We start from the raw sequence: 17,390 nt of genomic DNA, 5'->3' as shown, positions 1-17,390 counted from the left end.
TTCACCCTTCGCGCTCGTGCCTCTTTCGTTGCTTCTTCTTTTTTTTTTCACAATTTGTCCATCCCTTCTTCTCCCTCCATCCGTCTATAGGCTGACTCCGTGGCTTTTTTTTGTTTCTTGCATGGTTGATATTTGGTCGTCTAGACGACGTCACCGCCAAACACTTTGTAAGCAGCAACATACACGCACGTATACGTATGCATGCACAGTGTAGTGTACGGGGTATATATACCCGTAGCCGTTGGTATAGCGTGTGGCTTATTTCCTTTCGAGCTCCTCGATTTCCTCGAGAGAGAGAGAGAGGCTGGCAGCAGCAGCCCAACTAACCAGAAAGAGAGCGAGCCCAAGAGTCGTCTGGGCGCGTTTTCCATTTCCGCGGACGTTTACCTTTTACTGCTCCCCATCAGCTCCTACCCCCCCACGCACACACGCTTCTTCTTCTACTGGCCCACGCTCGAGAACATTCGGGCTGTTCCGCTTAATTGAGTGGCATTTTGGTGGATGGGCTGCTCAAAGTGTCGAGACACGGCCACCAACACCGTGGTTTCGGCCGTGCTGTTTTCCCACCCCTCCCCTTCTTTCGTCTCCTCTTATCCTTCCGTACGAATGAGGGTGCTAATGCATTTTAATTTGAACCAAGTGGCGATGCGTCACGAGACCGGATGATGATGAAAACCCTCTCCGATCTCAGATTTCATTTGTGCGCCACTGTACCATCTTTCTCTCTTTTTCCTCTGTTGTAAAATATTCTTGCGTTTGCACGTGTTGCATGAGTATACATACACATACACGTAGATTATAGAGGCATGGGCATGAGACTCTCTGCGGACGTATATGAGGGTCATTTGACTCGAGTACACGATTCGGTGTTAATCAATCGAAAAAGAAAAGAAAAAAAAACTGTGTTCTTTATGGTGCGTAATCAGTGTCGTCCAACAATGAAAATAAAAATGAAAAAAAAAAAGAAAAAAAAGAGAGAGGCAAAAACGAAATTTGGTGCTTTCAGCGACGACCCCGAAGGACTGTAGCCCGACGCTGTCGCCCCTGAACGCGTTCTCGAGGTCTATGGACAACTCGTCGCTGTCGCGGTCCGTCGAGCAGCTGTCCAGCCCGCTCGACGCCGAGCCCGGCAAACGCGGCTTCGGCGGCAAACACCAGTCCTCGGCAGCCGTGCCCCTGGTCCCCCAAACCGTGCACTCGAGATCCTCGGCGACCCGAGGCGGCACCTGGGGCTCCATCTCCAGGTACGTGGCATCACACACCAAACGCAAAGCAAATATACTCACCAGTCATGGTATACGCGACAGGGTGTTTGCGCGCACTCGCCACCGAAAAACGACCAGCAGCTCCGGAGGTCTGGACGGTGGCCCCGAGACATTCGACCCCTACCGCTCGTGGTCGCCCCTCACCGAGGAGGGCTACGCTGAGAAGCTGAGGCTCCTCAGGGAGGCCGCCTCCGTGCCCATGGAGCGCTGGCGCGCGCCCACCGTCCTCGCCTGGGTCGAGGTGGCGCTCGGCATGCCCCAGTACGGCCCCAGATGCGCCGAGAACATCAAATCCGGCAAAGTACGTCTCTATACCCGTTTGCCCTACAATTGTAGAGTATTGGGGAGTAAAAAAACTAAAAAGAAAAAACACGCGTGATTGAGACAGGTACTGCTCGAGATGAGCGACGCGGAGCTTGAGGCCGGCCTGGGTATGACGCACGCGCTTCACCGCAAGAAGCTACGGCTGGCGATCGAGGAGCACCGGCACCCGAACCTCGTGCGGTACCCGTGCATGGCCCAACTCGGCCACACCTGGGTGAGCTCCGAGTGGCTGCCCGACCTCGGGCTGGCCCAATACGCCGAGAGCTTCGCCATCAACATGGTCGACGCCCGCATGCTCGACCACCTCAGCAAAAAGGAGCTCGAAAAGTACCTCGGCGTCACCCGCAAGTTCCACCAGGCCAGCGTCGTACACGGCATCAACTTGCTGCGCATGCTCAACTACGATAGGCAAGCCCTCGCGGTCAGGAGGCACAATTGCGAGCAGCTGGACGCGGATCCCCTCGTCTGGACCAACCAGAGGTTCGTCAAGTGGGCGAGGAAGATCGACCTGGCCGAGTACGCTGACAACTTGAAAGGCAAGCCCCTCTCACTCTCACTCTCTCTCTCTCTTTTTTGTTCGTCATTTTTATGTATATCTACTTTGCGAGTGGAAAAAAAAGTGTATGGGAAACCATCAGGGGGTACATATAAGTACCTGTAACGAGTGTATTGTTTTTCCTGTCGGATGAACGCAGAGTCCGGAGTTCATGGTGCCCTGGTGGTGCTGGAGCCCTCGTTCACGGGGGACACGATGGCGACGGCGTTGGGCATACCACCGGCCAAGCAGATGATACGCAGACACCTGACGGCGGAGCTCGAGGCTATCGTACTGCCGGCCAGGTACTCGGTCTACCGGAACCCCGACGTCGTGCTCGACAGCTCTGCCCACTGATGAGCTGTCGCTGACATTACCACGGCCACTCACGACTTTGCCAACGATACGCCCGCGCTTCAAAGGCCCCACCATCGTTGCTCTCGTCATTACGTCGGACTAGCTCTATCGGATTGATTATCATACCCCATTTTCCATACACAATTTTGGGTCGATTTAATCCTGCGATCGTAGCTTACACGCGAGTTTAAAATATTACCGCGGAAGTATACCCATGCTTGGCTCTGCCGTGGTGCATCAGCATTTTTTTTACATTTAGGTAAAAGAAAAATCTTTCGCAGGATGTGAGTGTATTGAATTTTTCTCGTGTACACGATACGTGTCTCTTTACGCGACGTTGGAGTAAATTCGTACCACGAGGCGTCGTTTCTAGTTTTTTATCCAATCGCTACGTCAATTACACACAAAGTATAGATATTTACCCGCACGATCATCCCGAAGATGCTGCGACAATCACGTTATGAGTACACACCTGTATTTTTATTCCACTGCAAACTTTTATCTGTCTTTTTTTTTTTAACTCTCGTTTCAACAACCAGATCCCCTTTGCGCGTATTGAAATAACAGCTCGTATGGGTGTCCCTCCGTAACTGCGTCGAGGAGTGCCCGTTGAAGGCGAGATCGAGAGACGCTCGGAAGTAAGTTTACACAATCTCGGCGGAATCTTGGGGCTCCACAAAGGGATGCCGACGAGCTTTGAAAGCCGAAGAAAGAGCGAAACTAATGGAAATCGTTGCAAAGATGACCGTGGCGCGTGTAAGCGTGGGGACGCTTCGCGAATTCGTGGAAACGAGAGAGTCGACGTGAGCGAGTCCGACATAGTCGCGAGAGCAGTTTGGGAATACGGGGAAGCTCGCGGGCCTCGGAGCGAAAGCTCGATTGCTTCAACTTTTCATACTCGCAGCTTCAATTTTCCAAAGCGCGGTCTTTGCCGATACCGAGTTCACCCGAGGCTTCGAGAGGCGCGCGAGTTTCTTTCTTCGTCCGCGGTGGAAAAAACAAAAAAAACGACCATCTCTCACGATGTTAATCACCTCTGTTTTAGCTTTATCATCTAGTTATCGAGTATTCTTTTTAGCTGTAACGTAAGGACACTTTGATGTAGCAGTACGTGAAAGATGGGATCGTCGTTTTTGTACATAGTATTATAAGTTACCCGCTAGTGTAGTTAACCGTACACGTTCTCGCATTATACATACGATGGATATTTACATGTGTGTATATACAAACGAAGCCAAGAGAAAAAAAAAAAAAAAAAAAAAAAAAAAAAAAGATGCCAGGATTACACACGCGTAAAGGTACAAAAATACGTGAGCGGAGAGAAGCCAAACAAGGTTGTGTCGGATGAGTTTCTCGACATGTGATGTACATATGCAAACATTAGTGACTCGAAGATGGAGTAGCGAAATAAAAATAATATACATATTGAGGGATTTGAAAATCAAGGAATTATATATAATACTCGTTCGTCTGCAGTACGCGCGGTTCATCAATACATATCTTTGCCCCTCCAAGTGCACGGTACTTGATGGTTTCGATACGAAAATTGTGGAGTCCTAACTCCATCTAGCCGATATTGGATGTTGGTCGCAGTCGGTGCTTTGGATATAATGTAGGCGATCTGTCGCTGTCGTGGATGATTATTTTTTCGATTTTTTTAGTACACCACTGCGCGTCTGACCATAATCGATGATCTTCTACTTAAACGTACGTATAACGCACTCCTACATGTATTTCAATCATTGAATATTCAACAGATTAGTTCTACCCTATTCTTACTTTAACTTGTGATGAAAATTGGAAAAACATTTATTAAAAATTCGCGTAAATTATTTTTATTTTTTAATTAATATTTCCATGTTAGCGAAATTCTTTAAGGTATTTTTTTTTTTTTTTTTGCTCAGTGTTTTTTTCTTCGGTGTACAAAAATTTGAATGAAGTTGGGAAAAACACTTTAATTGTAGCTGATAACCTGATGAGTAAAACCTTCGGATTACTTTTTAGAAAATCAATAGCATCGACGACACAACGCAAATATATTCAAAGCTCCGACAAGTGACGATAATTCAATTTTAAGGTAACACTGAAAGAACGAAAAAAAATTTATTTAACGATGATACGTTTGAGATCTTATAAATTTCAGAAAAAAAAATTTTTCCGGAGTTTCAGCTCGAACGTATCATTGAGTAACACAAAAAAATGGTCAGATAAATACACAGACTACGTATTGACGGGTTTTTTTTTTTTCTTTTATTACGTGCATTTTTTAACGTACACATTGCAGCAACCCAAGTTTTTCAACTTTTCTCTTTGTTACATATTATTTTCTACATAAATATGCTGTATATGTATACATGATATTTATATATATATATTTAGCCGAGCCGTAGCCCACAGATGCTGTCTCCACCGCTGCTTGCACTGCATCTGCGCTATATTGTACAGAGCACCTATAAATGTATAACTTTTTTTTTTTTGTTTCCAAACTTTTTTCATACCATCTTCTACAATGTCGTTTCCAAACCTCAGATGTACATTTGTATAATATTTATCGATTTGGGTCAAATCGCAAGAACAAAAAAACTTAACCTTTGGAACATTAAACGCGTGTTTTGCCGAATTTTTTCTTACACGGCGATACTTTTTATACGAGCCAACATTATTGAAATTCGCGCAACACGGTATTCGGTTGTTTGAACCTCATAAATTTGAAAAAGACGTTTTTCGGGCTCTAATGCGCTCCTCGCTCCAGTTTATCGGATGATGGGGGGGGGGGGGGTGAGCTTTACAAGCGCGCGCGAGAACGAGCAAAAGAAAAGGAGTTTGCGTATATAAAAGTCGGGGGAAAAAAATGAGAGGAATTACGGGAAACGCGCGCACGCGCATAAGATAAGCGCGGCCAAGTAGTAAATGAAGATAAAAGACTAAGGGGAGGTACTGTGATGTTCGTGTCCTAAAAAAACGCGCATTAGAGCGACCCGTTATATATGTATAGCGAAAACGAAAAAGAAACACAAATCTCTATTCTTTCTTTTTTTTGTTTCATTACTATTATTATTATTATAATATTACTATTATTATGTAATTATTTTTCTATCGATGGAGCACATAATGCTTGTGTATGTATATTTATATGTTGTGACTAGTTATTCGATATTATTACTATATATATACATATTATATTTATAATTATTACTTTTACTATTGTTATCAATATATATATATATATCACGAATACTCGTACAACCTTTTCTCTCAACTGCAGCGATTCGCTCTGCGATATATGTATGGTTTTTTTTTAATTTTCGTCGGAAAATAAAGCGCTTGATACCAAAATATCTCGTATATACGATGAGCACGTACGCAATCGAAGCTGCATTGAAGAGAAAGTCCATTTACCTTTTATTCCGCGCGGAAAAATTGATTATCAGCGATTCGCTGCAGTACTCGCTTTTTTTCATTATTGTTATTATTTTTATTTTTTTTTTTTACCGAACCGCGTGTGTATGTATCCGGTGCTTTTATTTATTTTTTTTTTTTTGCTTCACCGCAGAGGTACACGATGAATACCGGTGCTCTGTTCGCTTACCCGATGCAATCAATGATACCGAAAATTAGACCAATCGCGCCGAACTGATTGAAAATCCAATGGGTTTTAAAAATAAATGTTCTCTTATATCTAGTAAGCGAGCAGTAACCTAAGGGCGAGCTCTCCGAGCTTTTTAACCCCAAAAAGCTCGGAAAGCTCAACCAAAGGGTCCGAGAACGCGGGTGTACGCAAAATTTATACAAAAAACTGCATGAAAAAAATAAACAAAGAAAAGAAAAAAAAAAAGTCAAGATCCCTGGTATGTATATAATCACAATGTACACGGGGGAGAACAGAGGCAACCTGGAGGTGGTGCCGCGCAACGGGAACGGCGTGCCGAGGCCCATGAGCAGCATCGGCGGGAGCCTGGGCCGGGGAGCCCGGAGCTTGCACCCCCAGCAGTCCCTGCAGCACTCGCTCGCCCAGCCGGGCAGTAACACGATCGATCGGCGTCGCTGCAGCCTCAGGGTAACGTATACACACCTCATGCCTAAAGCGCCAATCATCTTTTCATCTCACGTTACGTTTTTCTTTTTTCTTTTTCTCCTCGCACTGTCGGGCATCGCTCGCTCCATCTTTCTCCACATCTCTCGTCGCATTCTTACAATACCTGTGTATTATTCATCACATGTTGCGCTTTCGATATTAAATTACATCACTGTCATGTTCGCATCGCTGTGTTTGCACACTATCATTGTCACTGTTTAATTTAGGGATGGCCCCGCCTTGATCGTATCGGGAAAATTAATTACCAACGAACCGTTTTGCATATGACAAAGTGGTGACGCGCGATTGTACCGCAACGAGTATAGCAGAGAGGGAGGGAGAAACCAAACCGAAGCCTCTGTAAGCTCCCTCTTTGTCACGGGAATATCGTTCCTCTATGTACGAACATAATAATATACGTGGGCGACGCGTGTGCTAATTTTATAACGAGTTGCCGAGTGTCCCGCTTGGGACTTGTCATTTTTGCAAATACCAGAAGAAACTTTCGGCACTGTTCTCCCGGAAGTCCCCTAAGGAGTCGAGATATATATATAGGTACGTCGAGAACGAAGTTTGCGCTCGTCTCGCGCTCAATTCCGGAAGTCCCGTTTGAAAGCCAAGCAACGCACATTGGAAGAGAGAAGGGGGCTATTGAAATTTTCAACTCTTCGTGAGCGGGGATATTTTTTTTTATAACTGAACGTGGTTGTACTCTCGTGCGAAAAAATCGACAAAGGAACCGAAGTACGAATGCCCGTCGTATCCATAATATCCGGTGCCCCTCGTCGTATCACGTACCTGTATATATTGCACGCTTTTTATACATATCACACACATATCATAAAAATGCATGCTTGAGCTCGCATGGTTTTTCTCACTTTGCACGAAAGATCGATATTTCAGTCGACGTGTGGCACACTCGAGTTTCGAAATCGTACATTATGTGACTCGCTCGTATCGCTCTGTCACCTGTGAAAAATTTCATACATCTTTTGAGCTTATTACGATTACAACGATGTTGAAAAACTACTGTGTCTCACGTAAAGTAAAAATATTGTCGTCGTCGCTTTCGATATAATTAGGATAAATAGCTCGTGTCGAAGTGTTAAAGTGGATATGATCACGTAGAAAAGTGTGGCTTTGACGTGCTGTGAGCTGGGGACTAATTTTCTTTTTTTTTTTTCTTACTTGCCCAGAGCTTTCGGAAGGTAAATTTAACGTTGTACCTATACCGAAAATTTTTTTCCTACTTAATTTCCAATTTAAATTCAGAGTACCAAGTCCGATTGATTTTTCAACGGCAAACGGAGCGTCCGAGAGTACCGTAGAGAAAAAACGTTGTGTGCATATATACATCAGTAATTCAACGCATTAATCACCGCCACTCGTTGTCATTACATTACATGTTCCCTCGAATTTTTCCAACAACTAGCGATGATGAATCATATCAAAACCAAATCCAGTGCTTCGTGTGATCGATCACGTGACCCGTTGAAGGGAACGAAAAATTTTTTGTGATTACGCTGTGTACATCGCTATGTGTTTTTTTGATAAGGTTGAGAAAATTTTAATGATGTAAATGTGTGTATCTTTTGCAATTTTACAAAGTATTGCAAGAAGTCAATCAAAACGAGTGACGATATAGATAAATAAAGTGTAGAAAAAAAAAATACATGAACAAGTCTTGAATTTGTTGAAATTTTATCAAAAGAGCTTCTAAATACTTCAAGACTGACGATACAGAGATATTAAAAGTAAAAGATATCGATTATACAGTAGAAAAAAAAAAGAAAACCTTGCAAGGATGAGTAAAAGTACTCAAGAGCTTGAGGTCATAATATAAAGAGGAAAAAAATTTACTTATCTTTAACGTTTCGGTATGGCTTTAAAGTATTCATCCTTGTTTTGTTTAATGATAAGCAAAGAAGAAAAAAAAATCATCTCGATAGAGTCGTAACTTGTGTAAATAGTAGCCCTGCTGTCATGTGTAAAATGCCTCCCCTCCACTCGTCTCTTTTAGCAATTAATAATCACTTCTGATGCATAACACAAAAAAAAAATGATCAATATAGTATATAGATAAAAAGGGTCAATATTGCATTTTGATAAATAGTGATCGGACGCGTTTAGAGATTGTATTGAGCTCTATGAAATGTGAAAAAGAAAAAAGTCATGTAAATATATAATGTGATTTCAATGTGGACGAAGCCTGGAAGTTTTTTTTTTCCTCGTTTCGAATCTTCATCCATTTCTATATTTTTCTTAAGTATATTTTTTATTTCACGGAGTAATAAGCTATATACGTGGTATATGGGAAATCGATATACTTTTGATGTTTTCTCTCATTTACTGATAATAATCTTCCATAAAATAAATATTATACCTTTCATCCAACTAATTCATAATTTACAAATCATTACCTTTAATTTTTCCACTATCCACAATATCAACCAATCATAGATTCATTGTAGATATATGTATAATTTTTTTTTTTTTTCATCAAAATTTTTTTTTTTTAAATCAAGTTCAGTCAGCGTTATCGATTTATTTCCTCCCTTAATTTATTTCCACGCCCCATCCATAAAAAGTACAGTTGTTTTTGTTTAAAATATTTTAGTTTGTAATTTTATAGAAAAATTGTTGGTAAAGGTTTTTTTCACGTAATATTTAGTTGTAACTTGATTGATTTTTATTTTCTTACTGCAATAATTCATAGTTTTGGAAAACGTATAGTCATGAATCGCATAGATTACTAACAATTTAGAATATGGTTTAGAGTAAATTGTTGATAACTTATTAACCGTTTTTTGTTGATTTAATATATTGGTAAAAGTATAAAAACACAAGAAAGTAAAGCGTACATTGTATATTCCAGCTTCAAGTGACACGGTAAATATAATATGCTCCCGTATCGATTGGTCGAAGCTTTAAACTTTCAATTGCCAAAGTTGTTTGGGTTCAACTGATCGATACACACGAATAATGAATAAATATTTGCACTGCTGAAAGCGCACGCATATCGCACAATCCAGTAAGAGAAAATTACGCAATTTCTTTTTTTTTTTTGCCTTATCGCATTAATTTAATTGAACCTTTAATAGCTTCGATGACTCCGATATCGGCTTCATCAATCCAAATATATAATTATCTCCGTTGGAGTTTCAATATTTGATCGCGAAGCGTATAGGTAAAACCAAACCCAATAAATTTTCCAACGAGCATAAAAAAAAGCGCCTATTTCCCAGCAGTGCAAATAATGAAAGGAGCGGGTGGGCGTAAATGCTTTTCCCGCGCGCCCGCTTCCCCTTGACATCGACACCCCCCCCCCACTAGTACTCACGAAGCGGCAATTGCAGGGTTCCCTAAGCCGAGCCCTGGGTCTGCGGCCCCGGAGCGAGAAAGCCTCGCCCTCGTCGTCCTCGGACACAGGCAGCCTGGCCAGCCAGAGCCGCTACATGAGCAGCTTGCGCAGCAACTCGCCCCCACCGCCCCAACTGCCACCCCGTCCGGCCACGATATCCGGGAACACGAGGCGCCACCGCAGGGTCAAGAGCATCGGCGACATCGAGTACATGAGCAGCGTGGCCGTGAGCATGGTCTGACATCCGGAGCCCAGGGCCTACAAGAAGCCCCACTCCTCGGCCACGTCGCACCACCAACACCCCGGGCCCTACCGGAGCTTGAGCGAGCGGGGCTACTCCTCCTCCTCGTCCTACTACTCGTCCCACTACGGCTCGTACTCGGGTTACAGCAACATCGGGGCCGGGAGCGATTATTACCAGTACCACTCGCCCGGGGATGGCTACTACTCGCCCCAAATTTCCGACCGGCCTTTTCCCGGGGTACAGAGGTACGGCAGCCTCGCCGAGGAAGCTTGGCCGCCCCCCACCAAACAGGACCAACGCCCGGCCGACTACAACGATCGAATCATATAAGGGACGCCCCGAAGTTTATACATATTACCATTATATTACTATAACCAATGCAGCTGATGGCAATATTGTTTGGTACGTGTATGGATAGTTATTGTATGTCGGTATAGTCGGTTTTTTTTTGTTTTTAGTCTAGGACAAAAGATATGATTTTTCGTAGCTATGTGACGGTCGACGAGTTCTTTGATAGTAGTTTGTGCCGTTGAGAATATAATATGTCGATGAGGAATTTTCGAAAGACTGCCTTGGGAAGGTTGATGTTTGTTTATTAAAAAAAAAAGGGGCGAGGGGGAAGGGTTGCTATGAGGATTACAGGGAATAAGGTTTTCGCTAGATGAAAATAGATATTTTGATGAGATAATGAAATAAGACTAATACTTGGACGAAAAAACATAAGTTTACGAGTCGATAATATTAGAGCTGTATCTAAAGATATGATATTGTAAAAAAAAAAAAAAGGTCTTTGGGAGGAAATTACAAAGTTCATCCGATGTTGTGTCCAAGAGAGGTGGATTGGACAAACATTATTACGGCACTTACAAAAAAAAAGTATGAAATTGTTGATAAATATTAAGTATGAATATTTCAAGGGACGGATACGCATGGTTTTTAACCAGCTATTGGGAAATATTTGTGAGCAGAAATACATTTAATTGAGAACTACAAACTGATGTTGAGAAATTTTTAGTCAGACAAAAAAAGTCTCGTTTCTGTTTACTATATATTTGTCCATCGATAGTTGTAAAATGACAAAATACATTGTGATTGCTATTAGTTGGGAAATAATTAATGAGATATGGAATGAAAAATTTTTTAATAGTAATAGAAAATTGTTGATAAAATTATACGTCATAAGCAAAGTTATTTTAGACCGAATATAAGCATCTCGTTCGATTTTTCACACGTACAATGTGTAATAAGTATTGTGTATTACTAGCATTGATCTTCCTATTGGTTTTTGTAGTATACTTCACGCAGCTGTTGAAGTTTTTACCAAAATTTAATTTATTTCTTTTCTACGCATTTTTATCTGCGACAATGAAAAAATTCGCAAAGCGAAACATATTACATGAGAGCAAAGAAAGCTTGAGCACTCGATGTTGCTTGACAAGTGAACGGATTGTGTATACTGGCTTTTTAATGTTAAAATAATAAATCAAAATCCACGCCTCAAACGGATTTGTCTCGTAATGAATAGCATAAATATAATCTTAAATATTTATCAATGAATTTAATCGCACGAAAAAAATGCTGCCAGTTATATAAATAAAACGAAAAACGTTACACAAAATGGATAAACTATATTTATTGCGCTCAAGTGACAATTCTCTCAACCGAAGTACTCCAATAAAGTGCTTCCAGAAGTACATATTATACGCGTGTACAGGTATTATGTGCTGCATTCGGTTTTAAATTTTTTTCCAAAACTCAAGACTGCATTTCTACATTACAATGAACATCACTATTGCGAAATATTCATCACTTGTTTGCCGAAGCTTCCGTGAACAAAAGTGTAAAAACAAGAAATTGATGTTTATTATTGATTACCAATTTTACCACGTGAAATTTGCTAATGTCTATAGGGAATTATGAAAAAAATTGTATTTGATAAAAAAAAAAAAGGATAAAAAGAAAAGAAAAAAAATAACATGTACCTTTGTCGTCCAAACCATATCGCAAACAAAAGGCCCCAATAAAGAGAATATACAAACGTTTTTGCTCATTACGTCGTTTTACGCCGATTAAAACGACCGTTTTAATGCGCTCGCGTAATAAAAATACATTGTGTATTTTCGCGTACCTACACCCAAGTATAATTTATCATAAGTCATGTATTTGTATATATAAATACATATTGCGTATAAATAAAAATATATTATGAATATATGATATACATATATATATACATACAGAAAGAATTAAATTATAAATATATTATATCAACTGTATCGCACAGAATGATGGAGTGACTACGTTGAATCGTTCAGTGGTGTGTGTGATGAACAGTAGAAGTGTTGAGTGTAATGAAAATAATTAAATAAATGCTTTTATTGTGAGAGATTAACGACCAAATGAGTGACGATCATGTGAACGTGTATTGATGAGGCACAATGTGTACATATATTCTATTTGCGCTGTGGATCATGAAAAAATAAATCGATTGCCTTGATTCTGTTACTTTTTTTTTTTTTTGTTCCCAAACTAAATAAATCCCACGCTTACCAAAGCACAACTTGAAATAAAAATGTATTTTGTTTAAGATTTAAGTTCCAACTCATTGAGTATTGACCTTCCGCCAGTCCGGAGAAAATCATTGGGTTTCGTAAAAGTTTTTTTGGCACATTTCGGAAAATTTTAGAGATTAATCCAAGTTGATTGTTCTGCGTTGCACTTGCACATGATTCGCTCTTCAGATCTTTCGAGCTAATTTACTGTGTCAACTATCAACAAATTTCAAAATAAGCGGGTCCAACAAAAGTGAAATAATTGAGAATATAAAAACATTCGAATAATTTAAAAAAAAAGAGTTGGCTGGTAAGATAGAAACTGTTGGGTAAGGAGATTACAGTGTTCACTTATCATACGTGGTAATGGGTTGTGTTTTGCGTTTTGCTCACCACGAGCGCTTCGAGCGTTTCGACAAAAGACACGTAGTCAATCCTCCGGTTGAATTGAAAAACGGAGCTTTCCAGTATCCACAACATAGCCACTTGTCGGGTCAGGGCACGCAGTGCTCAGTTTTTTAAAATTTACTAATTAAAATCAGATCAAAAGGTATAAACATGTCTGGCAAATCAAAGGCCTTTACGAAGGAAGAAGAGCTTTTGCTCCAGGATTTCTCTAGGAACGTGTCGACCAAGTCGTCTGCTCTGTTCTACGGCAATGCTCTCATTGTGTCGGCTATTCCCATCTGTAAGTCGATAATTTGTTGTTTTACTTGCTGTTTTCATTATTTTTGTAGTTAAACCATTAACTTTTTCGTTCCCATGTGGTCTCCGTAAATTTTCGTCCCAAGATTCATTCAACTATACTGATTGACTAATTTTTAGTAGAGGTTAACTTTGATCCAGCTGTTTTTACTTTCAATACTCTATTAAAATTTTTTGATGCAAGTATCGTTTTTTTCCTACTTGAACGTGAATATTAAATGTTTACTTATGCAACAAATTTTTTTACCAGGGCTTTTCTGGAGGATTCACTTGATCGATGTTTACTCCAATTTGATTTCTTTTGTACTGGTGACCCTTGTCAGCACTTATGGTCTTGCTTTTGCATACAAAAATACGAAATACATATTGAAACATAAGGTATGTTGTAAAAGACTAGACAATTATTGAAACCATGTCATTGGTTATCAAAGAATAGTAGTTAAATTCGAAATTTGATTTACTTTTATACTTGTTCAAAGATTGCTGTCAAGAGAGAATATGCAGTTACCAGAGAGATGACAAGTAAACTTGCAGAGGACAAGAAAATGAGCCGCAAAGAAAAGGATGAGAGGTAAAACAATATACTCAATTGGATTATTTTGTAATTAATGTGAGTGCCAAAAATTTATAGTACTAACAGGGCAATCATTTGTTATTGTGATTTAATCAAATGGAGATATATCTCAATCACACTATTATGTGAACTACTAACACGTACATCGTTGAAGTGAATTCATAACAGCCTAGCTATTTGTACAGGCAAAAGTGAAATATGCATTTAGCTCTATTTACTGTTGCTTGTGCACTCATAAATCAATTTCATTGTTTTTTACTGATATTTATAGCTGTTCTAAATTTTGATTCATACAACGATATGATATTTCAGAAATTCGAATAAATTATTGTCTTCTATTTGGAAATTAGAAAATTGTTGCTTGTTTCTTTGTAGAATAGCGATTTAAGTGAAATGTGAAAAAAAGTTATTTTTGAAAATAGTTTTTCTTACACTAACGTTGTATTAATATAATATAATTCAATGTTGAATGAAAAAAAAAATTAATAATAAATAAATAAATCCTTATACTTAAATTTTCAGAATCTTGTGGAAAAAGAACGAGGTAGCCGACTACGAAGCCACCACCTTTTCCATCTTTTACAACAACGCCTTGTTCCTGGCTATCGTCATCATCTCCTCATTCTACATACTCAAGTCAATGACGCCAGCCGTCAACTACATATTTTCCGTCGGAACCGCGAGTGCCCTTCTCGCGCTACTCTCAACGGGATCACAATAAGCTAAAAATGCCAACAAACATGCCTTTGAATGATATAATTCTCGCTCTCCCATTCCTTGAAGTTTTGTTAAGTAATTTTAACAAGACTCTGCTCGCTTGTGTTTTTTTTTTTTTTAAACACCAGCGAATTTTTTATACCCGAGTACAATTAGGTGAGAAAATAAATGTATATTTATTATATAAGTACAACTGAACTTGTAGTACTGATTAAGCTCCTTCCCACTGAAAATGTTTATAGACAACAAATAATCAAAGAGTGACTAATAACTTTATTATTGTTTCTAAGGTTCCAAATTTAAAGAGCACAACAAAAATGTGTTACGAAGCGACATAAATACCTTTACTCCACCCCGTTGTATGTTCACCCGTCAAAAGCAAGACGCAGTTGTAAGTGTTGTTAACCATACTGTAGCACATATGAATTAGAAAAAACCTAATCACTCAAATAATCAGCGGGGCAAATCTAACGCTCATTAGCGAGAGACACGCCAGTGGAAGATAGTAGAGGGAGGGAAGAGCCGCAAAAGCGAGCGCCTTCATTAAGAGCCGACAAAAACGTTTACGCGTGAAGCACACAATCGAAAGCTGGCAGAAAACCAGAAAAGCTTTACGGCTCCTCCACCACCACCGCGTACAATGTATTTGTGGCGCAAAGCTCCCTAATAGCGCGTGTGTTGCTGCAGCTCGCCACGAGAGATGATTGACGGATTATTGTGATATTAAAGTTTATCTGTAGATAGAAGCAAACGAACGAGCAACCAAGCGAATCCCAGGAGCCTGCGAGCTAAATTAAAAGCGGAGCTTGCTTACGCTCCCTTTTTCTTTCTCCCGAGCAACCAACAGCGACTGCGATATTTCTTTGTGTCCGGCACAAGAGCTTGTATTATGTCCAAGGTCCGTGGCAAAAGCTACTAGCGCGCACGCGAATTTCACGCTGCAACGCACGAGCGATAAATCAAAATTTTGCACCCCTCCCACCCTCTGTAGAGCCCAAGATCTATCGGTGTATTAATTTCGGAGACGGGACTATTTCGAAAGCGGGAGGCTTTCCCCCCCCCCGGCCTCCCTGTCGTTCTTTTGCCGAGACCAGACACACAGGTACCTATACAAATGTGACGTTTTCATCGCTTTTGTCCGTGTACGTGTCCGTGTTCTTTCTGCGTATGATTTGCGACACTTTTAATGCGTCGCTGTTTCAAGTTTGGTCGTGCTAATGAGCGCTATACGTGCTGCGCGTGGATTGCATTGTGGGAGCAGGTGTCGCAGATCACCAAAGCATTAGGAATATGTTTTGGTTCCGGTAAAGCAGTACCAGATTGTTTTTCCCTCCGAAGACTACATTTTTTATTACTTTTTGTAAATTTCATATTTTTCAGTTGAGATCGCGTTGTTAAAAACCGAGTAAAAAAAAAAAAAAAAAAAAATACCTTTCAATTATCGCGCGCAATTGTAGGACTTGCACAAAAGTAGAAGAGGTGAATACAAAAATATACGCATCCTTCGATGCCTAAATAATATGTTAATATTCCGCGATTATTATCCATTGCGCGACATCGGCTGGCAGAGTATATATACACTATATTTATAACATAACTCGCGTGTATGTAAACGCATGTAAGGTCACGAGCTCTTACAAGTGAAAATAGGGATTATTAACGATCAACACGACGACGCAACACCGATATTAATATCCGAGCACGGCTTTTCTGCCGATTCGAGGTTTGCTCTTTTACATATACTTATCCTCGTGTGTGCTCTCTTTCCTCATCATTATTTGCACTTGATCGCGTGTATACCCTATACCTCATGGATACGTCTCCCAAAAAATATATGATATACGGCGCCGGTCGATGTGTTTCAATATCGTTTTTTGATTAGCTGGAAAAGAACGCGAAAACTGGAGCGCCGTACGCGTGCGTAACAATATATAGGCGTGATACAATAATAATAATTATTATTATTAACGCGATAATTCGGTCTTTTTGATTTGTGGTGTTTACGTTGGCGCTCGCGAGGGCAGTACTTAGCGCAGTTTGCGTCAGGTGCAGGTTGAGCTCGATCGTAACGCCTTTTTCTCTCTCTCTCTCGTCTACTCTACGTGTACGTGTAACACTATAACTTGGCTGTGAGTTTCGTGCTCCGAAAAACACTCTTTTTTATCCAAATGGCACTGGTGGTGTTAACGCGAGTTTTCACCGCAAACTTCAGTTTTATTGGCTCGCCGAGAAGTTGCGAAAAAAATTCAAAAATATCTCGTTGTTTTTGCAAGTTTGAGATATAGATGTAATCGTCGCGGAAATTATTTATGTATATACCCGCAAGAACGACGCGTCTTTCACATTTGAATACATCTCTCGGATGCGTGTCGATTGTCCTGTCATACTTTTTTAAAGAACAGCTGTAAAAAAAAAAAAAAAAAAAAAAAGAATTTCTTCACGTATTGCCAAACAATCCGTTACGAAGCAATTATCAAGTACCACATTCAGAGAAAAATGGTTGTACGGGGGATATTGGTAAATAGCTGCTGCAAAATTGTCCCCATCCGAGCGTGTAATGTACACACAAAGTATATTTATAATTCGCGCATGTATATATAATATGTTGCAATCCCTTTCGCGGACTAAGGCGAAAGAAACATTTGAGGGAAGGGACGTCGAGGTAAACATACCGCGAAACT

General features: G+C 40.4%; 2 protein-coding genes across 2 annotated transcripts in view; both read left to right on the top strand.

Moving 5' to 3' along the window:
* Positions 1–10,595, top strand: part of Liprin-gamma (liprin protein kazrin) — a 95,720-nt gene extending 85,125 nt beyond the window's left edge. The window contains exons 10-15 of the mRNA XM_089590536.1: positions 1,007–1,244; positions 1,308–1,566; positions 1,654–2,125; positions 2,285–2,429; positions 6,367–6,538; positions 9,913–10,595. Of these exons, the coding sequence (XP_089446662.1) occupies positions 1,007–1,244; positions 1,308–1,566; positions 1,654–2,125; positions 2,285–2,429; positions 6,367–6,538; positions 9,913–10,158 (1,532 nt within the window). The 3' untranslated portion in view covers positions 10,159–10,595. The remainder of the gene's footprint in view (positions 1–1,006; positions 1,245–1,307; positions 1,567–1,653; positions 2,126–2,284; positions 2,430–6,366; positions 6,539–9,912) is intronic.
* A 2,552-nt stretch (positions 10,596–13,147) lies between these two features.
* LOC106640411 (translocon-associated protein subunit gamma) lies at positions 13,148–14,907 on the top strand. The gene is made up of 4 exons (XM_014354444.2): positions 13,148–13,401; positions 13,669–13,796; positions 13,898–13,989; positions 14,515–14,907. The coding sequence occupies exons 1-4, from the start codon at positions 13,272–13,274 to the stop codon at positions 14,711–14,713; spliced, it is 549 nt and encodes a 182-aa protein (XP_014209930.1). The 5' UTR covers positions 13,148–13,271; the 3' UTR covers positions 14,714–14,907.
* The last annotated feature ends 2,483 nt before the right edge of the window (positions 14,908–17,390 follow it).

This window comes from Copidosoma floridanum, unplaced genomic scaffold, assembly GCF_036245765.1.
Source record: "Copidosoma floridanum isolate Cflo_tuat_1 unplaced genomic scaffold, Cflo_Japanese_pri ptg000001l, whole genome shotgun sequence".
NCBI classification, from domain to species: domain Eukaryota; kingdom Metazoa; phylum Arthropoda; class Insecta; order Hymenoptera; family Encyrtidae; genus Copidosoma; species Copidosoma floridanum.
The sequence above is the reverse complement of the archived record's forward strand: the minus strand, read 5'-3'. Positions and strand labels throughout refer to the sequence as shown.

What these genes read in the sequence shown, in the direction of transcription:
- LOC106640411 (XM_014354444.2), top strand. Translation starts at nt 13,272, where the DNA reads ATGTCTGGCAAATCAAAGGCCTTTACGAAGGAAGAAGAGCTTTTGCTC. An exon ending in TGTGTCGGCTATTCCCATCT is followed by an intron (nt 13,402 to 13,668) that starts GTAAGTCGATAA and finishes TTTTTTTACCAG; the next exon opens with GGCTTTTCTGGAGGATTCAC. An exon ending in CGCAAAGAAAAGGATGAGAG is followed by an intron (nt 13,990 to 14,514) that starts GTAAAACAATAT and finishes TTAAATTTTCAG; the next exon opens with AATCTTGTGGAAAAAGAACG.